General features: G+C 34.9%; 1 protein-coding gene across 5 annotated transcripts in view; it reads left to right on the top strand.

Moving 5' to 3' along the window:
* Positions 1 to 26,667, top strand: part of LOC131804161 (cytotoxic granule associated RNA binding protein TIA1-like) — a 266,927-nt gene that overhangs the window by 177,354 nt on the left and 62,906 nt on the right. For all 5 annotated transcript variants that reach the window (XM_059126627.1, XM_059126623.1, XM_059126624.1 and 2 more), the window contains 2 exons: positions 14,633 to 14,708; positions 14,861 to 14,957. In XM_059126627.1, coding sequence (XP_058982610.1) covers positions 14,633 to 14,708; positions 14,861 to 14,957 — 173 coding nt within the window. The remainder of the gene's footprint in view (positions 1 to 14,632; positions 14,709 to 14,860; positions 14,958 to 26,667) is intronic.

Genomic DNA, 26,667 nt, shown 5'->3' with positions numbered 1-26,667 from the left:
AATTATTTCTGAATATATCCTCTAGTTAAGACTCTTCCTGTTCTTTAATAAAATTGGAGAGATATGTTTTACTCTCTACGAGATAAATAATATGGGAAATTCACTATACCATGATGCGTTATTGATTACAATATGGTAGAAAAACTTCTATCTAACCGCCATTTTAACCGTCGAACGTAGTATAATCAGTATCACCTTTATCAGATGATTCAGAACAAACACAAGAGTAGGAGCAGTAGAAGTTGTTACAACAACCAAACCAAATGTCTGAAAAGTTTGCACCGTTCAAGCTCCTAGCACTGTAAGATTACAACTACCTCCTAAATACAAGACGAAGATTAGAGGTCACATTTAATGTGCAATTGTTAGAAAAATTTGAAACCAAGGACAAGCCCTTTTAAAAATAGTGAGTCAAACGCCATTTTTTTTAATTTTTTTTTTTAATTTTTTTTTTTTTGAATGAAAGCAAAAAATGTCGGTAGTAGAATCATAATTTAGAATTAGTTTAGATTGGTTCGAATTGGTCACTTTTGGCATAAATTAATGGCCTTAACACGGCCAATGAAACCGTGACACGATGCCCGAATGTTGCTCTGCGGTAGTTTGGCCCGTTCCCGGTGAAGCGCTTGCTTGAGGTGATCGACACTTTGGTATTTTTTATTGCCAACCTTGCTTTCCATAATTTTTACATTAATACGAGCGGAGTGCAATCATCGGCTGTTATGGCGGCCCACACCATCACCATGGCCGGCGCTTGAGTTCTGGTGGCCAACCGAATATGCAAATTTTCAGCTGCCCTATTTTGCAAGTAAACATGATCATTTTGTTTATTAACAAACTGCTGGACAACGAATGTTTTCTCATCGGAGAAAACCAAATTCGGCCGTTCATCACTTTCGGTCAAGCGAAGCTACTCTTTAGTTCTTTTGAGTCTATTTTCTTTCTGTTGTGGTGTAAATTCTTGCACTTTTTGGAATTTTAGTGGCTTTAACCCGAGCTCACTTTTCAATATTTGCCGAATGGAATATTGCGATATGTTCAGCTCACGAGCCATTTTTCGGCCAATGCGATGCGGGTTTCGATCAAGTCGCTTCTTTACTTTTAGAACCATTTCTGCTGATGTTGCTGTTTTCTTTCGTCCACTTCCTTGACGTGGGGCTACGCTACCAGTATCACGGCGCATTCCCAAAGCAATTCCAAATCTATTCTGCACTCCATCAGTGAGGCTAATTCCGAAATTCATTCAATTTGTCCAATACAAAGTATTTAATTTGTAGTGCTTTTCGTACCGTGTTATTACTATTTTCCGAGAACTTATCCTTATCAAAGCTATTTCACTACTCAATTCAAAAAAATAAACAAATCCATGCAATAATGTATTTCAGTTTTTCAAACAGATATTTTAAATTAGGGCACAATGTTTAAATTATGTGTAGAATGATTGGTATTGAAAATTGTAATTTGGGTTTCCATAACGGTTATCGTTTAGAAAAAGGCCTCATATAGATGGTCTAACCTATTTTGAGCATTTGTAGACCCTTGCAGCATTCTCCACTGGAAGTTGCACCAATTTGATATGTTATGTCGATACAGGTTCCCGTTTCGTAATTGCTAACATATAACTGTAAAGCCAATATATTTGAAGTACCCAGTCAAATTTTCTTACTAAGTGTTCTGCAATTTTTTTTATTTTTGGCTGAGGATGACTGGTGGTTCTTTGAAGCCAACTAAAATACTTGGTATAGAAAATCGCTACAGGAAGGCCTTATTATAGAGGGTAATAAGAAAAACAAACCTCGACAGTTTTATGGGGAAGAAATGTCTAGGATTCTCCTATGTAACCGCACAACACATTTTCAGTTGCTTACAACTTGAATATACTTATCTACAGACGGAGACATTTTTTTGACCAGTTTCATATGGGTACTGACTACAGGAACTAGAATGGAGACGTTATCGTCAAATGTAAAACATACCACGACGTAAAAATATTTATGATAAACACAACTCTGTATATATTCGTTAATATTCCCTTCATTTAGTTTCTTCAAATGTTTTGAAATCCTTTATTTCTCAATTAAAGCATTTTATTTTTCTTTCCCCAAAATCATTTTCTGTTAAGTTGCTCTATCCAACTTTAAAGAAAAGTACAATTCAATTTAATATGTACTTTGAGGATTTGTTAAGACACCTACATACCTAGATTTTGGAATTTGTATTCTAAACAGGTTTTGGTTTTTTTTTCTGTCAACTGTAAAGTTGATGAAGATGTTATTCTTCTTGTTGGCTTGTTCGGAAGAATTTCATTTGTATATCTCTTACTGAGATTGAATGTGATGTGCTGGCAGTGGGAATGTTTTAGCATTTATTTTAATGTTCAAAGAAATGTTGTATTCTCGTTTTTCAACTGCTCTTAGCTTTAGCTTCTTTTCACGGATATTAGCCAAAGTTGGTTAAATCAATTTGTGGAAATTGTCATTGTAGTTGCTGTATTTAAAGTTTTAGCGGGTTGAGCTGGTTTCCTATTTTGTTGTAAAAGAAAATCCTAAATCAGGATAATATTCAGGCGAGAATATTTTCGCGATAATATTCGATTAATACGAGCGGAGAGCGACCATCGGCTGTTATGGCGGCCCACACAATTACCATGGCCGAAATTTGAGTTCTGGTGGTCAAACGAAGGTGCACATTTTCAGCTGACCTCTTTGCCAAATACATACGACAATTTTGTCTGTTTAAAAATTGCTGGACAACGAATGTTTTCTCATCGGAGAAAACCAAATTCGGCAGTTCATCACTTTCGTCCAAGCGAAGCAACTCTTTAGCTCTTTTGAGGCTATTTTCTTTCTGTTGCGGTGTAAGTTCTTGCACTTTTTATACCCTCCACCATACTATGGAGGGTATATTAATTTTGTCATTCCGTTTGTAACTCCTCGAAATACTCATGTCAGACCCAACAATGTATATATATTCTTGATCAGCGTAAAAATACAAGACGATTCAGCCATGTCCGTCTGTCTGTCTGTCCGTCTGTCTGTTGTAATCACGCTATCTTTCGAACAACTTGAGATAGAAGGCTAAAATTTTGCACACATGTATATTTTGCCAGTAGGCAGGTTAAGTTCGTAAATGGGCCATGTGGGTTCAAGTTATCATATAGCCCCCATTTAACGGTACCTCCCGATATTCGGTTTTTGATGATTTTACCGACATTATTCACCGGATTTGTTTCAAATTTGGCATTTGAAGTTCGAAATGGATACTACAGCCTAAGACAGAAAATTAACTGTGCAGGTCCACGTCTTTATATAGCCCTCTTATAACGATACCCCCCGATACTCGGTATTTTGATGATTTTAGCGACATTATTTAACGGAATCGTTCCAATTTTAGTATTTGAAGTTCGTAATAGATACTGCAGCAAAAAACAGTAGGTCCACGTCTTCGTATAGCCCCCATATACCGTACCCCCCGATATTCGGTATTTTGATGATTTTAGCGACATTATTTACCGGTATTGTTTCAAATTTCGCGTGTGAAGTTCGTAATGGATACTACAGCCTAAGACAGAAAATTGTCTGTGCAGGTCCACGTCTTCGTATAGCCCCCATATAACGGTACTCCCCGATAATCGGTATTTTGCTGATTTTTGCGACATTATAAACAGATTTTTCTTCAAGTTTCGAATTTAAATATTGTAATAACTTACGTCAAAAGTAGCCTATGCAGGTCCACGTCGTCGTATAAGCATTCGGTATTTTTAAGATTTTAACAGAATTTTTAACGGATTTTATTTAATATTTTTTTTTTTTTGGAAATTGCCAAATTTGTACCAAATGGTGGAGGGTATTAAAAGTTCGGCCCGGCCGAACTTACTGCTTTTTTACTTGTTGGAATTTCAATAGCTTTACCCCGAGCCTTGAAATCAACAATTAGAGATATATGTTCAAGATATATCAAATAAATTTAAAACCTAAACCCATTTCAGCCAAAAAAGGTCAATCATCTACAGATACAAATTTTTAGACACAAAATGATCGCAATTTGCCCTTTTAGTATTCATATGACCTTTCATCCATTCCCCAACAAATCTCCTTCTAGTTAGCATCCTAATTAATATATTTTTTTCTTTGTACAGGAAATGTATACTTGACAGCTCCGATTTATATTTCAAAACCCTCTACCCATCTCCCCCCAAAAAAATTAAGGCGCGTGTGAATATTTTATTTTCACAAATAGGGAGGGAAGTTGGAGCAACAAGAAAAAATAAAATCTGCGACCAAAATCTACATTCCACTTGGCGTTCGTCATAGCAATAAGCTTAACAAAAATAGAAGAAGAAGAAGACCAAAAAAACTCAGCAGATGAAGAGCAAATTCTTACTATAGAAATTCAGAAATTCGTAAAATCTTTCTGCTTAAAGTATACTTGTGGTTAATGTTCTTTTAGGTTTATTTTAATGCTCTTTGCCCCCCACCCCACTCTTTTCTTCGTTATTCGAAATCGTCTTTCTCCATGAGTTGTTGTTAAGCATTTGTAAGATTTGAGTGTAAATTGAAACTGAAGTGAAAATAAGCACGAAAATTACGAGGCCAAACAAAATGGAAAATCTATGCAAAATAGGCACAGTGGGAAACGGACAATTGGCTTTCTATTCAAAAGAAAGCTTTTGGAAGTCTTTCTATGTGTATAGTAGTCCATTTTTAAGGACTTCTATCAATAAAAGACCTTAGAAGGAAATTCTTTCAAGAGAAGACCGTTGAATGGACTTCTATTAGTAAAATACCCTTGTGGGGAATTACATCGGTAGAAAACCTTGGCAAATTCTTCCGTCTTTTCTTTGGATTTCTCTCAGGAGACTACTTTTATAATGATTTCTGTCGCATGTTAGACCCGTGGAAGACCTTCTTTCAGTAGAAGAGATTTCAAAGATCTTCTATCAGTGTAAGACTCCTAGAAGGCATTCTATTAGCAGTATGCCTGTAGAAGGTATTCAATCAATAGAAGACCTGTATAAGGAATTCTATCAGCAGAAGTCTTCCTATTCTATCTTCCGCCAGTAGAAGATCTTTCATCAGTAGAGAACTTCTAGCAAAATTTTCCATTAGTTGATTATATCTATAATTATTTGTGTCACATATAAGAACCATGGTGAGTCTTCTGTCAGATAAAACCAGTAAGGAGAAGTCAAAAGTCTAGCGGGGCCGAGTATATGCATATATAGTAGAGCTCCTGTAACAAAAAAATTTATTTAAAGTAGATACCTCCTATCAACATTTGGCGTTAGAGCAGTTATAGTCTGCTATAGAGTGCATGATATCACTCCGACAAGGATTATATTAAAAAATATATATATCGGTGCCGAGTTGCACAAAATGGAAACGTACGTCCCGAAATTCACTCCATTTGGGCTCATATTAGGCATTATTTGCACAATAAACCTGAAATCGGGTTAAGGATATATATGTGAGTTGTATCATAGACAGGGTTATTGCCGTTCTCTATAACATATCTGGTACCAAATATCATTGTTGTCGAATGCATAGACTGAATTTGGTCAAATGTACCACAATTACCCCGACATCGGTTGAGGATATATATGGTCCCTATATCCAAATCTGAACCGATCTGTTGCTATATCTAAACCGATTTAAACCAAATTTGAAGGCTTTTTATACCCTACACCACAAGGTGGTCAGGGTATTATGTCTTTGTGCATTTGTTTGTAACAGGCAAAAGGAAACGAGATAGACCCATGGTTCCTTTTGATGATCTGCATAGAATCACATTCTGAGTCGATTTATGCATGTCCGTCCGTCCGTCTGTCCATGTATTTTTGCAAACAAAGTACAGTTCGCTTTTATTGCCCTATCCAGATGATATTTTGCACAAATCATTTGTTTGGCCCAAGGACGAACCCTATTGAAATTGGAGATAATCGGTCAAAATTTAGATAAAGCTCCCATATATATCTTCGTCCGATTTGCCTTTTATTGTGCACCAAACGTGTAATATCAGCCGGAATAGTATGATATTTTGCACATACAACCAAATTAGGCCTGAAAACAAGTACGCCAAATTTAATCGAAATCGGTTCAGATATAGCTATAGCTGCCATATATATTTTTCATCCGATTTGTTATTTTTATCCTTCGCAGCCGTAATATGCACTCTGCAACAACAATATTTGGGGAAAATATCAAATACAGCCCGGAAATGCATGTGCCAAATTTTATCGAAATTGGTTCAGATTTGGATGTTGCTCCCATATATAACTTCGTCCGATTTACTTTATATTGTGCACCAAAAGTCTAATATTTGTTCAAATGGGATGGAATTTGGCATTTACGACCAAATTGAGTCTAGAAGCTAGTATGTCAAATTTGGTGAAGATCGGTTCAGATATAGCTATAGCTGCCATATATACTGTTCATCCGATTTGTTATATTTGTTACCCACAACCGTAATATGCACTCCGTATCAACGATATTCAGGGAAATATAGCAAATACAGCTCAGAAATATCTTTGCCAAATTTTATCGAGATCGGTTCCGATTTTGGATATAGCTCCCATATATATCTTTATTCGATTTCAAATTAATTGTGCACCAAATGGGCAATACAAGTCCGAATTTAAAAGATACAAATGCTTCGGCATATTTAGTCCTTTGAATATAGTGGTGTAGGGTATCATAAAGTCGGCCCCGCCCGACTTTAAGACTTTCTTTACTGGTTTCTAAGATGAATTCAGTCGGAATTGTCATGATTCAGTTCCCTTGGCCTGATATTAGCCATTTGGTGCACAATAAACTTGATATCGGACAAAGGAAACTATATCCAAATCTAATCCGATCTCGAGAAAATTTGGCCGAAGTATTTCTGCGCTGTATCTGATAACCGGTACGAAATATTATTGTTGTCGAATATGTGGTGTAGAGTATAAATATTGAAGAGGTCTTCTGTCAGTTGAAGACTTTCAGGAGGTACTTTATCAGTCGTAGCCTTGTAACAACTCGTTGACGATCGGAAGCTATGATGTAGGTGAAATATGGGGAACGATTCGAAGGTACTCGTGGGTGATCGTCGGATGTTGATACGTTAGGAAGATCAGGAATTACGATGTATATGCTGGGGTGACGCTGGCGATCGGGATGGTGACGATTTGTAGATGATCGAGAATTTATGGTTGTCGACGGTTTCAAATTTCTAGCAAATTTACCATTAGTAGTATCTATACTTATTTGTGTCACATATAAGACCCATGGAGAGTTTCCTGTCAGACAAAAATATTGAAGAGGTCTTCTGTGAGTCGAAGACTTTCAGGAGGTACTTTATCAGCTGTAACGACTCGTTGACGACCGGGAACTATGATGTTGATATATTAGGAACATCAGGAATTACGATGTTTATTGTGGGTTAATGCATCGAGAACTTATGGTCTTCGGGTATCCATGGATTCAATGTAATAAGGAATTGCGATGTTGGTGTTCGGTATGTTGACGATTTGATGGTAATCGGGATTTTATTGTCGTCGGTTGCCGACGGTTTGAAGGTTATAAGCCAAATCGAGGTTTGTGCTCTTTGTGATGCCGGCGTTTGGGATGTTTCCGATTTAGAGGTAATCACGAACTTTAGTGAATTGTCATCGGGCAGACGAGTGGTTAACAACCTGAATTTACGATGCAGGTGATTGAGATGTTGATGTCCAGGTCTTCGAAGGCGGGTCGGGGTCTAGTTCGAGTTCGGCAATTCACAGTGGATAGGAAACAATTCATGCTAGCACCACGGTTTGTGACTACTTCTAATCCACTGCCAATGTTTGAGCTATGATACGGAACAGCGAGCCGAAGCTCCTGGGGAACAACAATCCGAAGCCCCTTAGTAAAAAAATTATCGGCCACTCAACTTAAAAAGAGTCAGAATGACAGAGTAATACCCTTTCGGAGGTGCGCGGATTAGGTACCAAATGAATATCAACCCAACAACGCTATGCTGAAGTTTCGCCTTGAAGAAATTCAGCCAAGTTTTTTTCAGATATAGTACCCGATTTTCATAAATTCATAACGGGCTTCCTATAGGAAATACCTCCTTCAAGTTTATTGGAAATCAAATCAGTAACGATCCTAGTTTTTATGATTAATTTTACACGAATTCCCAATATAAACGCTTATTTGCTAAGGGTAGTTCTATTACGTATCCATAGTGGACCTGTAATTTTTTTGTACCTACTCGTATTTTGTTTAACAACCCATTGTGCAGTTAGCTGGATAAATGAGAATAGCGCAAAAACTTTTCAAATAAAATGTTCAACAAGATCAGATTTCTAATTTTAAAATTTATTTACATTTTTTGTTTTGTTTGATGCAGTCAGTCATTCATTCAGGCAGTCAGTCAGACAGGCAGTCAGTTAGTTTAGTACCAGTGTCGAATTTACCAACGTGCCTGTGTCGTTTGCGTCGTTATACTTTGGTAAATATGTAAATCTTTGTTGCGTATTCTCTTTCTCGTCCTCTTTTTAAACAACCACTCCTCCCCCTGGTCCCTTTGCCTGCCCACCTTCCTGCCATGGCATTTCGGTTCTATTCACTGGTCTGTTTGAGGTTAGTTAAAATGTAAAAAATTCCTTTTGACAGCAGCCCATGAGTAAAGTAGAACATGAATTTTAAATTAGAACAGGTGGCATAAAGACTTTACGATTTGTGTGTGGCTGTGTGAGTGTGTGTTTAATATTATTTTTTTTTTTTTTGCTGTTCAGTTCCTATACGGATGTTTTCATTTCATTCATTGTGGTGGGCCATGCTTTTTATTTTTCTTTGGTGTTGTTTTTGTGCTTCTTTGGCATGGCTTGGGTTTTTTTGTTTTGTTTTCACAATCTCAACCCCAATCAGCTGGATTGAGATTGGGGGTGTACATTTTATTTTTTCAATGTTTTTTTTCTTTTGCTGCTTAGTTTTGTGCTGGGAATCAGACTTTTTATTTCTAACTTGGGACAATGTTATAACAAGCCACAAGGTTTCACACGACTGCAAATGCAGTGGGCGTATTTTAAGTCTAGTTAAGACATTTTACTGTTGATTTCCTTTGGAAATTCAACTCCTCCCCCATTACCTTGCCAGCCAGCCAGCACAACATTCAAACGGTACCGTAAAAATATTAAAAATTTACATAAATATTTTAAAGAATTTCATTTTCTTCTGGCACTGCTGCTGCTTCTTTTTCATAATATTTACATTTCAGTGGTTCGGTGGCAGTGGCCGAAAAAAAAAGTTCATAATAAAGATATTTTGTTTAAGAATTATAATCTACAGCTTAATTTAAATAAATTATGATAGCACAAGACGGACCCCAGAAGGGACAACAAAAGAACAGCTGCGCGCCAACCGAACAGAACAAAACAATACAAAACAAAAATCTAAAGAAAAATATTTCAAAAGTTTATTTGAAAACATATCTTTTACAGGATACTATATATTTTTGTTGTGTGAAATGAAATACCTATTTGCAGAGCGAGAGAGGGTGGGCATATTTTGTAATAAACAATTTCTTTGTGTAATGGTCGTTAATGTCATACTATGACATTTTTTCAAACATTTCCCCCTTGCGTGTATATTTACAATGACAAGCTGTTTAAACAGCAAGTAAGATGATATGACCAACACTAGCCCTTGGCAGGGCAAATATTTGAAATATTATAAAATATATATATTGTGATAAAAATTATTTATTTTACAGTGCTTATCTCATGCGACAGTACAGGGGGGAAAGGGAATTGAAATTGCTTGTAATCGATAATTATGTGCAAAAAATGCCACTATTGAATTTTTCTTTAAATCCATTGACAGGAAGATTTAACCGCAACTAAGTGGTTAACAGAAAAATTTTGTATAATTTGAGCGAGACTAAAAGTGTTTTCCTTAAGCGATTTTAAAATACTTGTATGAAGAGATTTCTTAGAAATTAGAAAATATAGAACATTATTAATTGAAGGGTGAAAATAGAATAAAATCTAAATTTGACTCTGCCTAAAAATGAAAAAATACCGTTTACCTTTACAGCCCCAAAGGGTTGATACATAAATTTGTAAACTTTGCAGTTACCAAGGATATCTTGGCAAACGTATTATTCAAATGGTTAAATGTTAATAAGGCTTAAAAGCTAATATAGAGAAGCAATCCTGGATTGGAGATTAATACCGGATAGACTGAAATTTTGGTCACTAAGCCTTCGAAAAAACAATGCGAAACTAGACGACGATAAACGGAAACAAACACGTAATACAAAGGACAAATAGCTGTATTCCAAAATAATGGCAGAAAACGCGGATTTAAGAATTACATAGCTGTTGATTGGTAGATAGGCGATAAGGTTAGATTTTGGGAAAATCGTACTAGTGGGTACTAAAAGCTGTGTTTTCTGGGAATTGTTTTTAGCGACTCACTGTGAAAATTTATGAAGAATGTTTTTGTATTTAACGTCGATCTTCTCAAATGATATTTTGTAGCAGGATTTTGCATAATCTTACACGAAGAAGTACCTAAAATGTTTTTTTAATACTTATGAATTCCTAGCGTTTATGTATGATTAAGACTTTTGATTATGTATTTTAGGACCTTTAGTAGAATTTTATACATTTGTCGAAGATTTTGACTTGCTACGTTCCTGTTAAAGGTGAATCGTAAAATTTTCGATCAAAAAGTCAGCAATTTTGCCGATGACACTATGTAGATTCCAAGGAATCTTAATCCAAAAATTTCACATAAATGTAGAAGAAAGTCGAACTTGGCCACTTCATTTAGGTTATTTTGCCATGCAAACGTTCAAAACGTCGATGCAGGTGTAATTTATTTTTCTCTATATACCAAATGCATTAACATCTGCTGTTTTCGTACGTCTTACAGGGTGAGATGAAAAAAATGTAAAGAAGTAAAGAAGGGACTGAATCGAAACCCGCGTCGCAGTGGCCAAAAAATGGCTCGTTAGCTGAACATATCGCAATATTCCATTCGGCAAATGTTGAAAAATGAGCTCGGAGTAAAGCCATTGGAATTCCAAAAAATGCAAGAACTTACACCGCAACGGAAAGAAAATAGACTCAAAAGAGATAAAGAGTTGCTTTGCTTGGCCGAATGTGGTGAACTGCCGAATTTGATTTTCTCCGATGAGAAAACATACGTTGTCCAGCAGTTTGTAAACAAACAGAATGATCGTGTTTACTTGCCAAAGAGGTCAGCTGAAAATGTGCACCTTAGGTTAGCCACTAGAACTTAAGCGCCGGCCATGGTGATAGTGTGGTGCGGCATTTATTCTGATGCCACGGTCGATTAATGCCGAATTTTATCACAAAATATTCTGGAGGGTGTATTAAAGCATTGCGCACGCAAACATTTTGGCCGCAGACCTTGGACAATAGGGGTCAGCACCTTCATTTCCAGCGCACAATGGGCATCAAAATCTCTGGATACCAATCCGTTGGACTATTATGTATGGAGTATTTTAGAAAGCAAGGTTGGCATTAAAAAATACCAAAGTGTCGATCGCCTCAAGCAAGCACTTTGCTGGGAATGGGCTACAATAATGCAAAGCAACATTCGGTCGTCGTGTGACGGTCTTATTGTCCGTTTGAAGGCCATAATTCGGGCCAAAGGTTAACTTATTCTTAAATTTGATGCTACTTCCGAAATTTTTAGCTTTCATTCAAAAAAATTAAAAAAAAGTAAAAATTATGGCATTTGAATTTGTTGGAGTTTTTTTTATCTCACTCTATATATGAGAGCTATAGCTATATCGGAACCGATTTTTACCAAATTTGAAGTACTTGGATGAATTGAAGTTTCTGGGATGAATTCAGTGGGAATTGCCAAAATTCCGTCCATTTGGTGCACAATAAACTTGATATCGGATGAAGATGTATCAACATATAAAATCTGACCCTATCTCGATAAAATTTCAGACACTTATTTCCGAGCTCTATCGGTTGAAGATATATGTGAGACCGATTTTCAGCAATTTCAATCCCCTTGGGCCAAACAAATATTTTTTTTGGAAAATTTCATTTATTTACAAAAACGGGCGGACTGAAATTCATAAATCGACTCAAACTGATTCTAATAAGATCCACAGATCTCGCTTTCTTCTACATGTTACAAACAAATGCACAGGCATAATACCCTTACCATTCTGTGGTGTAGGGTATATAAATTGCCTGTGCAGATATGTCTTTGTATACAGGGTTGCCTATATTCGACGGACCCATGTTTTTTTTTTTTTTTTTTTTTTTTTTTTTTTTTTTTTTTAATCAAAGAAAAAAAATAAAATTTGGCGGTTGGCAATGTTAATCATTTAATTTGTTCCAAGTAGATTTGTTTTCATCAATTTTTGAATATGATATCTCTCAAATGGCTGCCTCTGGGGTTGATGACGTGTAGTGCCCTTTTTGCTGCATTTTCCATCGTTTTTGCCAACATTTCGGCCGGAATAGCGGCTATTTCTTCACGAATGTTGTCCTTGAGCTCTTCTACGGTCCTTGGCTTATTAACGTAAACCTTTGACTTCAAATATCCCCACAAGAAGAAGTCAGGCGGCGTCAAATCGGGCGAACGCGGTTGCCAGTCCAAATCACCACTTTTCGACATAAAACGGCCCGGAAACAAATTCTTCAGAAAATCGATTGTTATGCGACTTGTGTGCGGTGGAGCGCAGTGTTGTTGAAACCAGAACTGCCTCATACGCTTTCGACGAATAATTGGCATCACAAAATTGGTCATCATGTAGCGATAACGCTCCTGATTGATGGTAACAGCATGGCCATTTTCATTTTGGAAAAAAAAAGGGCCCAATAACCGTTTTCGCACTAACGCCGCACCAAACTGTGACTGCGTCAATTGAATTTTGTACGGGAACAAATGCAAATCAATGCGAATAATCCGTTGTAAAGTGGACCGAGCCATGTCCAACTGCTGAGAACGGCGTTTTTGGGATGTTCTTGGGGACCTCTCAACACTGGCTCGTACGGCAGCGATATTCTCGTCCGACCGCCTTGGTCGACTTTTATATGGCCTCTTCGGATTAGAAAGAGCCTTACCAGTCGAAAATTTTTCGTATAAACGCTTAATGGTGTTCTTAGAAGGCGCACTTCTCACATTTTTTAAAAGCACGTTCAGTTTTCACAATTGACTATTTCAGAGCGCTCGCGTGGCGTGTATTGGTTCATGGTAAAAATCTGCTTGGACTGACGATTCAAACGCGGTATGTCATTAAGCGATGTGACATCTCTGTCAAAAGTTATGGAGTTGCCAGATGGGTCCGTCGAATATTGGCAACCCTGTACATCTTTATTCGGCATTTTTATAATGTTTGCTACATTTTTAATTATCTCTAAATTGGTTATCTCAAAGGTGTTTTTATACTTTTGGCTTATGAATCGGTGCAAATCATGAGGGTATACAGCTGTCGGCAAAACTTTCTGATACCCCCTAATTCCAATATATTACTCAATTTAAGTAAGAAAATATCAATATCTTATTTTTACGTTTGTCGTATCCGTTTTTAATTTTTAATGAATAAGTTTTCGTTTTTGGTATTTAGTAAAACAGTGTCTATAGTCCAACGGTAATTTCAAACATCTATTTTTTATGATTCTTACAAAATGTTTACCACGCTTCCTTGATCGCAACCCCTACAGTATAACTTTCGGCCAAGCATTTAATACCTTGGTTTCATTACCCAAATTTAGCTTCATATAACTTGCTTTACATAATCTCATCTAACAATGAAATGATTGACATTCCCATTCTTTAAAAAGTATTTGCGTTTATTATCTTTGACACTTTACCAACTCACTCCACTTGGTTTTTGATTCAAAGTATATATAAAAACTTTTCTCAAAGAAATTTTAACCTTAAATACCAAGGTGGCAATAAAAGAATCCCCTTCCCGGCATATGGCGTATGGCAAGATGCTTTATTAACGTTATTCCCCCAAAAAAGTGACACTCACTCCCCAACCTTGATAATGAATCTCATTCCAAGAACAAAAATCCTTTTGACATTGGTAGGCATAATACCAAAATATTGTAACAACTATTTTGTACAGAGGACAAAAAAATTTCACAGTTCTCAGATTACATGCCTTGATTTTGTTGATGTTACTGTTGTTGTTCCTTGTATTCATTCATTCACTTTTTTATTACAATAAATTAAGGAATCACTTAACTTGCCAAAACAATGGCTTTGATGTTACGCACTTTGGCAAAGTTTTGTTTTTTTTTCTCAGTTCGTAGCTACTATGTCAATTTTTTGGGTTTGAGAGGACGAATATGGGAGTGGGGCGGCGATGGAGTAGAGTATGATATCTTTTTAATGGAATTCTTTGAAATTCTAATTAAAATATTTATAAACTTGTTCAAAGTTACCCGGCAGTTGCCTTTATAACATAATATCAGCAAAATTATTTTTTGTATTTGTTGGTCGTCGTTAGATTCAGTTGTTCATTGTTTTGGTGGTTTAGTGTACAAAAAATGTTTATGTATGTGTGTGTGTGTGCTTGCGATGTACTTGACACACTTGAAATATTGTTGAACTGAAATTAAACGAAAATTATATTTATCATTTTTTCCTTGTTCATTTCATTACAGCGATTGTCGTGTGGTACGCGATCCACAAACATTGAAATCAAAGGGTTATGGCTTTGTGTCCTTTGTCAAAAAATCGGTAAGTCATATTTTTAAACGATGATGACCTTATGACATTTAAAATACTCTTTAAAATACTTGCCTCCATTACCCAATTTCCTTTCTCGTTGCCACCATCTTACCTCAATTATTCATGGTTTTATTTTCTTTATCTGCGTGCCTTTTTTACAGGAAGCCGAAAGTGCCATAACGGCCATGAACGGCCAATGGTTGGGATCTCGTTCAATTAGAACCAACTGGGCCACCAGAAAACCCCCGGCGAGTAAAGGTAAGTAATACATATATACATAACGGTACATGTACAGGGTCATAGAAATGTCCATCGGCCCAATTCTGCATTATTCAGGGTGGGGTGTATGAAAATTTTCATTTCTTTTATTGTTTTGATTTATTGCCACAAACAATAGCACCGCCCATAATACTTCATTAATATGTAATTATCTCAAATATTTTTTATGATATTTACAAAGAAAAAAAATATATACGACTTGTATTATCATAAAAATTCCATATTTTATTTTGTTCGTATAAGTATGCTTGTGTGTGTGAGTGTGCAAAATATAACAACGTTTATGTGGTTGGTCGACCGATCGGCCAGTCAGCCAGCCAGCCATCCATCCGGTCGTTGGTTTGTTTGTACGCTCAGTCAATTGGCCTTTGTCTAGATTATTAATAGAACATTTATGTTTACATGCCTCACCGGTGATTGAAAAAAGAATAGACCTAATAAATAACAGTTATACATTTGGGATATATTGTGAAAGATATTTTCCACATAAATATTGTCGTTAGTTAATTTATTGAGCCAAGTCAGGTTGGCAAGTAAGGGAAAAATACACAGGTTTACAACACATCGACAAATGTAACTAAATCGAATATGCTTAAAATCTTCAACAGTTGAAAGATTCGATATATTGGGGATATACCTTTATTAACATTTTAGAGCAGGTAATCAACCAAATTTTATTTTGGGAAATGGAAAATGGCTACCAAAAGATATCATATACAGAAAGTAACGATGTTTGGTGATATACCGAACTGTGAATCAACATTGAATAATTTTACGAGGAAGCCGAAACAAAAAATTACTGCTGCTTTGGTAAAAATTTGGACCGAAACCTTAAAAATGCTTAAACTTAGAAGGAACCATTATTTGAGGTTGTACCAAAACTAGACCTACATTTAATATTTTTACAAGAAGCTAAACTGTCCACTCCCTAAATATCAAAATTCAGTTGATTTGGTAAGAAAATGGAACCAAAATTTTCAAAAATATTGGCAGTGAAAATGCACTGTTATATGAGGACTATCTCAGAAATATTGCAAAACGGACAGACGGACCGAATTTTATGTTGATCACAAATATATACGGACCGACATCATCAAATTGACTTAGAATTTTTTGTTGATATATGCTCCTTATGGGGTCTCTGAGGAATATTCGGGATGTTACAAACGGAAGGGCATCTCGAGGTAGATGGTATACACCAGCGGAGATATAGGGCTGGAAATCTTTTTTTAAACTCCTTACCGAACATAGAATAGAGTGTTAAATAAAAATAACAGCAAATTTTAGCCGGGCTGACATTTTTTTACACTCCACCATAAAAAACTAAAATTGGCGCAAAATGCAACATATATACAGTGTGAGATAAAAAACTGCAACAAAGTCAAACGTCATAATTTTTATTTTTTTTTTTTTTTATTTATTTTTTTTTTAATAAAAGCAAAAAATATCGGAAATATCATCAAATTTCAGAATAAGTGTAGATTTGTTCGAATTGGTCACCTTTGGCACGAATTATGGCCTTCAAACGGCCAATGAAACAGTCACACGCTGTCCGAATGTTGCTCTGCGGTATTTTGGCCCATTCTCGGCGATGCGCTTGCTTGAGGTGATCGATACTTTGGTATTTTTTAGTGCCAACCTTGCTTTCCCAAATACTCCACACACAATAGTCCAACGGATTGGTATCCGGAGATTTTTGTGGCCATTGTGTGCGCTGGAAATGAAGCGATGAACCTCATTTTGTAACCATTCTTGGGTGGCGCGTGTTGAGTGCGATGGTACTGAGTCCTGTTGGAATGTCCAAGGTCTGCGGCCAAAATGTGTGCGTGCCCAAGACTTTAATACACCCTCCAGAATATTTTCGCGATAATGTTCGGCATTTATTCCGATACCATGGTAGATTACTACGAGTAGAGAGCGACCATCGGCTGTCCACACCATCACCATGGCTTTCGTTTGAGTACTGGTGGCCAACCGAAGGTGCACATTTTAGGCCGAACTTTTTGGCAAGTAAACACGATCATTTTGTTTGTTTACAAACTGCTGGACAATGAATGTTTTCTCATCGCAGAAAACCAAATTCGGCAGTTCACCAGCTCTTTTGAGTCTATTTTCTTTCTGTAGTAATGTAAGCTCTTGCACTTTTTGGAATTTCAATGGTTATACCCAGGTCTCACTGCGACTCGGGTTTCGATCAAGTCGCATCTTTGCCATTTCGCTTGAACCATTTCTGCAGATGTTGCAGTTTTCTTTCGTCCACTTCTTTGACGTCAGGCTACGCTACCAGTATCACGTTAACGAGCGATGATACGAGACACAAAAGATTTATTCACATTTAAATGCTGGAGTGCTCTAACGATAGCCGCTTGTGGTTTTCCAGCCAAATATAAAGAAATCACACTATCACGCTAAAATTCCATCACGAATAACTATTTTCTGGAATATTCTCACCAAAATGATTTTGTGCGCTTGTAAGCAATATAATAAGCTGTCACTGGAAAAATTTAACCGCTGTCGGACGAGTGGCTTAAAAATGACAGTAGTCTGAAGTTGTTTGCAGATTTTTCATCTAACCCTGTATTTTACCCTCTTTAAAATATTGCCATGATACGCACCCGCAATTGATAGAGTGGCAGAATAGAGATATTGCTCCCATGTATTAGTTCTATCCAAAGTTCAACTCCTTCATAACCGTAAAATATATTTAATAACGATAATGGTTAGTATGATTTATTCGCACAAATTTAGCACAGTATAAACATTCCTGATATATAAAATTTGAAACACCCATGTTATGATAAACGACAATACAAATTCACACATATTTTATTTAGGACCTAATTTTCGATACCGACACCAACGTTAATCTTCTAGTTAAAGCTTCCAAAAACAGTTGTTCATACCCCATATTCCAACTTTTAAGGTGGTATTTTAATAATTATAAACCTCCCATTTTACCTCCGTACAAGATTCTTGAAATTCCTGACAAGTAGTGTTCTCCATTTCAACTACATGATACACTCCGAAATATATTTAAGCAAATATATATGACACTTCAATAAATTCAATTTAATATATAATACTAATGCCAACCAACACACCTATTTATTCTATCTATTCACTGCCACCAAACCTAATTATTCATTTCAATGGAATATCATATCTGTGAATAATAAAGCGTTAACAAAGTTAGACATTTATTTACCCCATTTCCAGCGCAGAGACTTTCCCTCTCTTTATTGTATTTGATAGCTAAAGCATTTATAACGAATTAAATAAATGCCAAGTATTTGTTATAAGTGCTTTGCTGGCTGACAGGCAAGCAGGCAGGCTGGTGTGCCGCCAGTAATAGAAATCAAATCGAAATCATATACGACGACACAATAGTTTGTTATAAATCAAAACTTAACACATATTTGCATGTTTTATCATAATTTCGGAATTGTGTTATTATATTTTATTTGTTCGTCGAAATAAAATCCTCGAACCATTATCCTTTGCCATCGTTGTGGCTCCGTGTAACTTTTATGTGAACTTGTTGTTGTTGTTGCTGTTGATTTTTATTGTTTTGTATATCTGAAGGATGGGCGGGAGGGAGGTCGTTTGGTCGTTTAGTTAGTTTGAGTTGGAAATTTTTATACATTTTGGCGACAGGCTGAAATAATCATCATTCTCTCACGCTTTAAATGTCTGCAACAAATATTCAAGGTTATATAAGTTTGTTTAGCATTATTTGTTTTTCGTTTTTTTCTTGTTTTTGCCATTGATATTTAGTAATTTGAATTTGGCTGATGTATGCTACACGAGTATATTGCTTTAGAGCATTGATTTGCTGAAAAAATGACCAAAACCAAGATTGATCAAAAAGTTTTACATTTTCAGGTATATAAAATTGTTTCAGTTACTGTTAATTTTAAATAAGTGTCCTTACATGTAGGCTAAGCCAAAGAGTGGCTTACTCTAACTGTAATTGAAGGTTTCCATATAAATTTAAACAATATTAAAAATATATGGTTTTAAAGGAAATATCCGATTACTGAGCTGGAACCACAAAAAAGTAGAGACCATACTACAAATCTTATAACATAAGAAGGGCTAAATTTCCTATATGTAAACACAAGATACAAGTATCAAATTTCAGAATTTTAGCTCTTTAATTTTCCCCATTATCTAATTAAGTACCATTTAGTACAATTTTCCAAAACCACCTCCATATCTTAGCCAGAAACACCAACAGTGACAATTATATCAAATTTCAGGATTTCAGCACTCTTCCTTCAACCTAACTGTAATTTAGTACCATTTAGTACATTTCGTATATATAAATGATGCATTTCCAAATCACCGCCAAATCTCATACAGAGGTCCAATCAGTAATCTAAATATCAAATTTCAGAATTGTATTTCTATTCTTTTACCCAATACCAAATATAGTACCATTTAGTAGTTTTCGTACAATTATAATACACATTTTCCAAACCATCTCCATATATCAATCCCAGATACCAACAGAGAGTTCAATATCAAATTTTGGGATTCCAGCTATATCCCTTCACCCAATAACCAATATAGCACCACTAAGAACTTTTCGAACAATTATAGAACCACAGACAAAAGCAGTAACATTTACAGGGTGAGATAAAAAAAAACTACAACAAAGTCAAACGCAATAATTTGTACATTTTTTTTAAACTTTATAAAAATGTCGGAAATAGCATCAAATTTTAGAATAAGTTTATATTTGTTCGAATTGGTCACCTTTGTCACGAATTATAGCCTTCAAACGGCCAATGAAAAAGTCACACGCTGCCCAAATATTGCTCTACGGTATTTTGGTCCATTTCTAGCGAAGCGCTTGCTTGGGTGATCGACACTTTGTTATTTTTTACTGCCAACCTTGCTTTCCAAAATACTTCAGACACAATAGTCCAACGGATTGGTATCCGGAGATTTTGGTGGGCATTGTGCACTGGAAATGAACAATTTTAACAGCTGTCGGACGAGTGGCTTACAAATGACAGCAGTCTGAGGTTGGTTGCCGTGTTTTCATCTCACCCTGTATTTAACGTAGAGCTTCAACATTTGACAGAATAATTTGTTTTGTGTTTAGGATGGTTGGTATCGAAAATATTGAAATTATTAACGGTACCTCCCAAAATTCGGTAAAATTGGTACTTGTAGGTCATAATAGGTACAAGCTCGTGTGGCGAAACATTGTATGTATAGGTCCGCGAATTTGTATAGGCCCCATATAACGGTACCTCCCGATATTCGGCGTTTTGGTTACTTTTACCATATTTTTCCACGGTAGTACTAAGAATTGGTAGTTCGTTATGGGTTCTAGATCTGATGGCCGATGATAGTACATATGGGTCAACGTTTTGTTATAGGCCCCACATAACGGTACCTTCCGATATTCGGTATTTTATGAATTTTGCCACATTTTTCACGGATTTCTCTAAAAATTGTTCACTTGTAGTTCGTAATGGCTTAAAGATCCGGTGGCGGATCGTAGTATATATGGGTCAACGTTTTGTTATAGCCCCTATATAACGGTACCTTCCGATATTTGGTGTTTTGATGACTTTTTTGGTATTTTGATGACTTTTTTCACGGATTTGTCTAAAAATTAGTATTTGTCGTAAATAATGGGTTCTAGCTCCGGTGGCAGAACATTGAATATCTAGTTCCACGTTTCCTATAGCGTACATATAACGATACCCACCGATATCCGGTATTTTGATAATCCTAGTCACATTTAGCCATGAAATTGTTTCAAATTTGGTATTTAAGAAGATTTGGTAGATGGCAATCCTTGAAGTATAAAATTGTCTATAGAGGTTTTCGTTTTGGTATGGCGCCTATATAAAGGTCTCACCCACTTTATGTTTTTTCTTTTGTAACAAAAAAAAAAAAAAAAACGTTTTCTTTACCCAATGTGTTAAAAGTTTGGCCCGTCCAAACTTAATGTTTTTTTACTTTTTTATTAAATTAAAAATTTTTTAGAAATATTAAAAAAGGTTTGAATTTGAGCTTCAGTATATTAAAAAAATCAATGACTTTAGACATGATAGCCTGGATAGGTGATTCAGATTTTTTTTTTTTTTTTGAAATCCACATTAAGGGTGTACTTGATTTTAAGAGGGTCTTGATTTTAAAAATTCACGATTCTAGAACTCTCAATTAGGTAAGCCCTTCAAAAATATTTTTAACAATCCACGATTATGGACACTTACACATATTTCTTGTAAATCTATAAAATTAGGCCTAGAAATATTTTTGATAAATCCACTATTGTAAACCAATTAATTGGCCTGAATAAGACCTTCAAAAGGTTTTCAAGTAACCGAAAATATTAATGACTTTAAGATATTCATAAAAAACAAACGATTATCTGGAACACACAATATTGTAGTGTCTTAAAAGTGTCGACTCTTCTTGACTTAACTCCACTGGTTTTTTTATTGTTTCCCATTCTATAAGTTTTTCCACACGAAACTATTATCAAAACAAATAAGCAACAAAAATAACAAGAAAAATGTCATATGCCATAAAACCAGACCTGGAGGCAGAGAACGAAAATATCTTCGTGTGTATATTTATTTTATTAATCATAAACGTTTCTTTGCCAGAAAGGTATTAAAAGAGGGGGGTGTGCGCATATATATAGTTTATGAATATAAGGCCCAAAGTTTAATTGAAACAATATAAAATGCAAAATATGTGGATGGGTGAAAAGGGTTTTCTTTAACGTTTTGCAATAAACTTCAAAAACTAGATGTTCCCAAAAAAAGGGAATATTTTACAGCCACCCTAAAGCCAACAAAAACATATTTGAACCTCGATACCCTTTTATTGATCATAAACCTCTCCAACTTCCACAGTAAGGAAAACATGTTTAATGTATGCAAATTGTTATAAAACGTTTAGGAATCATATAAAACTCCTCAATTTTATAGATTCTTGTGCAATATGCAATAAACTCGGCAAAACGATAAGATAATTTTTAACCATCAACAAATTTCGTTTTGCCATTTTTTATGATCTTGCCTATGCTACCGGACCCCAGTGAAGTTATTTATTATTCACTGCGTTTCGATCTAAAATCTACTTATGAACATAAAACATGCAAAAACCTTTTGTTGAGCATGTGAAATGTTAAGGGGTCTGAGGGTATTGTGTTTTTTATTTTTGCTCTCAGAAAGGACATTAAATAACGATTATATTTTATGATATTTACTGTAAAGTAATTTGCATCTCGCATAATAGAAGGAATTTTAAAATGCGCTTCCGTTTTTCTTTACTGTTATCTATTTTAATCGACGGTGAATGAATTTTGAATATTAAAATTTCCATGAAAATTCCATTTTGTTTTACACTCATAAATTGTCTATTAATAATGAATTTATTGATGGACATAAAATTTGTAATAGTTATTTTACTACGAACATTCTAAGGCACTTTTTATGAGTCTCTTCACTATAAGCGAAGACGAACATTTTTTAATAATATACTAATATTTTATATTTAAAATTCCTTATTAGAGAGCTATAGGCTTTTAATCAGTTACTTAAAAAAAAAAAAAAAACAATAGTTTTTGACCCGAATTTGCGATTTAAAATATTTGTACAGATATTTCATTATTTAGACCCAGATAATTTACCTAAGTAACACGATCCTAGAACCGGCATGAACTTTTTTTATGAGATCTTAACATTATAAAAACTTTTACATGGCCTTAGAAATATACCAACCAATACAGAAAGGTCAAAAGTCGGGCAATTCCGTCTATGCGGCATTCTACACCACTATTAATATTTAATTGAGCTACCCGTAAAAAATAAATATAAGAAAAAATCTCTGGCTACCCCTGTATCCAAATTTCCAGTTCCTAACGATTTTTATACCCTCCTCCTTGAAAAGGAGGGTATATTAACTTTGTCCTTCCGTTTGTAACATCCCTAAATATTCGTCATAGGCCCCATAAAGAATATATTCATAATCAGCATAAAATTCTAAGTTGATTTAACGATGCACGTCTGTCTGACTCTCCGTCTGTCTGTTGAAATCCCGATTAATATTAATTTGGCAGAACAATTTGTATTGTGTCTAGGCTGGTTAGTATTGACAATGAGATATACTGCTCTATGTTTTAGTGCAACTCCATATAACGGTACCTCCCGATATTCGTTATCTTGAAGATTTTTGTAACATTTTTCCACGGATTTGTCTAAAAATTGGGTTTTAGCTCCGGCGACGGAACATTGTATGTAAAGGTCTACGTTTTTGTATATAACAGTACCTCCCGATAGTCGGTGTTTTAAAGAGTCAACGATTCGTATGGCTCCCACATATTGTTGATGATTTTTGATTGATATTTATCGTTCATAATGGGTTCTAGTTCCGGCAGAGAACATTGAATATTTTCCTATAGCACACATACAACGATACCCACCGATATTCGGTATATTGATAGTCCTGGTCAAATTTACAAAATAAATCGTTTCAAATTTGGTATTTAAGAAGATTTGATAGATGACAATTCTTGAAATATAAAATTGTCTAAAGAGGATCCCGTTTTCAATGTAATTGTCTGAAATTCTATACAAGGAGACTTCTGTGGTACTTTACTCCAAAACAAAAATTGTTTTTATAGGTCTTCGATGTCGTATATCCCCCATATAACTTTAACTCTCGATATTCAGTATTTTGATTATTTTAGCCACTTTTTCAATGGAATTGTCTGAAACTCTACACAAGAAGTTTTCTGTGAGTATTTTTCCCTCCTGGAAGATAATTGTCTATACAGGTCTACGTTTGAGTATAGCAATCACAGAAAGCTACCCCGAGATATTCGGTATTTCTAGGATTTTCGCAACATTATTCGGCGGAATCGCGTCAAATGTACGGAAAATTATTTATGCAGATCCACATCTTGGTATAGCCCCATACAACAGTACCTCCCATTATTCGAAATCGCTACTAAAGTCTATGACAAAAAACTACTTATGCAGCACCACGTCTTCATATAGCCCCCATATAAAGGTTTTTATTTAAGCAATATTCTTCGACGGATTTATTTATTTATTTATTTTTGTTTTTTTTGAAAATTTTCAAGTTTTGCCCGGCTGCAATTTAGCTGCATTTTGACTTGTTGAATTTCAATTGGAATATTCTAATGATTATCTGAACTTCAAATGGAATTTCTTAATTTAAATTGACTATTCGTGAATTTCAAATAAAATTCTTAAGTTCATATGTCAAGTTTTTGAATTTTAATTGATATAAAAAATTTAATTTTTGGGGTTCGATTGGTATTTGCAGAAATTCATTTGAGAATGGCGTTGTCATAGAATCGAAAGCGAAAATTTGGCTCGATCTTCTAAACCCCAAACGCCATATGAATTGGATAACTTACTCTTGCATTGGATGCAGATGTTGGATGCATAATATTTTAGGTTCCATTATTTTTTTCAATACGACAACCTAATGCAGAAATATATTACATTTACAAATGCAGACTTTTCTTTTTGTCCATCCATATTTTTGATACTACGCTTTTAAGTCCATTCATATTTTTCGTTGTGTAATGGAAAATTATACTAAATATTATTTAATAAACATAAGACCCATATTTCCTTTTATGCCAAATAAAAAAAATATTATTATTGCTGTTGTTGTTGTTTCTTTCGGCTATATTTTAATTACAAAACATCATTGCTAGTCTTTGTGAATTCGTTAAAATTTGATTTCACTGTTCTGTGATGCCTTCAGGGTCTACAAGGGTTTTGTATGTGTTTTTTTGTTGTTGTTTGTATTTGAGTCGCAGTTGCAGTGGTTGGAGTTGATTTTTGTGTGTGTGTGTGTATTCCGAGCTTCACATCTTGTGTCCTTAGCAAGTATTTTTTTTTTGTTTTAACATGTAAAAGAATTTTGATGTTAAACAATTTTCATGGTTTATGATACAATGTTTCGTTGTTGTTGTTGCTATTTTTTTGTGCCATGCATTTATATTGTTGTCATAAAAGACGCCTTCTTATAGAGACACACATACACACACAAAAGCAAAACTTTTGCTTGCCGCCTTGATGTCAGGTCCCACCCCCCCGGACTGATGTATCCACTGTTGCTGCTACATCATCAACCTCATCATAGCCATCATTTTTTTTATAAATATAAAAAAATATATATATTTTTTTTTCATTTGGATTTTATGGCTGTTGTTTGTAGGCATTCGCCTGAAATGATTGAAGGCTATATCGGTATAATTTCGTATTTACATGTATATTTGTTTTTTTTTTCTTCTTCTCTTTCTTTTTGGCATTTTTGCCATTGCTGTATTGCTCTTGTTTTATGTTAACGCTTTGGGGGGTTTTCTTCTGCTTCTTTTTTCTTGTTTCTTGTTGTTTTTTTTTGTTTGTGCCAATGGGATATGAACATAAACATGGTAGCTGTGGTTTTCTGCTGATGTTGTAGTCAAATCAAACTGTGTTCCGAAAAATGTTAATGGTTATTTGTTGTTGTACTCAGGGTGTTTGTTCGCTCGTTTGCTTTCTTCGTTCCCTCGTTGCTTCTCCCAAAACAGTTTTTGCTTTACCGTAAATGTTTATTAAATATGTTGCCAATTAAATGGCATTATATGGATTTAACATGTCTTATTCATGCCGACTTCATATTTATTTAGAACAAGCAAATAATGTTGAGTTAAAAATTATCAGCTGGGGTCATGTATGCGGTTCTTAGTCGGGGCAATAAACACATGTTCTAACCACCAATGCCGAAATCCCCAAGGTGAACAGGGATTTTGACAACAGAACAACATTTAATTCACTTTTACTTTCAAGGGAAATTTATGGAGCGCATTTTATTATAGATTTAAAGTCAATCTATAGGCTGCGTCCGGACTTATGTAATAAATTGTGGAAAACAAGAAAAGTAATAGGAATTTTCCGTAACTGAAATTAGATCTTAGTTAAAAAAATAGATGAAAAACAAAATCAACCCCTGGGTGTTTACGCAAATATTTCACATAAAACAATGCTTAAAGTCTCTACAACAAACAAAAGATTGGTGATTTCTCGGAAATAGCTTGATTAGAAGAAATAATGAAATATTATGGGAAATATTTCACATTGAATCACATAAACATTTTTGATGTTTTGGAATGTGTTATTAACACGTTACATAAAAGTTGAGATGAAAATGCAGGTTTTTTCATCGTAATTTTTAAAAGGAATGTGCAGAACTTTCTTTGGAAAAAATTTCAATCAAAGAAAACCAGCCATTTTCAACAATTAAAACAACAATCCAATGTTCGAATTGAAGAATCCGTACAGAAAATATATACTGAAATTAATGCTGTCCTTCGACTATTATCTCATAAAAACCTCTATAAACATATTTTCATAGAAAATTTACAATTTTATAAAGTCCATCAGGAACAAATTAGAACTGAACTATTATTTGTAAATAACTTTCCATCAAATATATTTAAGCATATATTTCACAAATTTTCGAGAAATAATTTAGATTGTTAGTCAATTTTGTCGATAGACATTTAAAAATATTTTGTGTTATTTGATGTATATTAGGTATTAAATTGATGGAAAAAATGTTCACCTTGAGTGTTATAGGATTTGCATTCGAGTAGAATATTTCCACCCAGAAAAGTGTCATATACATTGATACA

The sequence above is a fragment of the Musca domestica genome, unplaced genomic scaffold (assembly GCF_030504385.1).
Source record: "Musca domestica strain aabys unplaced genomic scaffold, Musca_domestica.polishedcontigs.V.1.1 4, whole genome shotgun sequence".
Lineage (NCBI taxonomy): Eukaryota > Metazoa > Arthropoda > Insecta > Diptera > Muscidae > Musca > Musca domestica.
The sequence above is the reverse complement of the archived record's forward strand: the minus strand, read 5'-3'. Positions and strand labels throughout refer to the sequence as shown.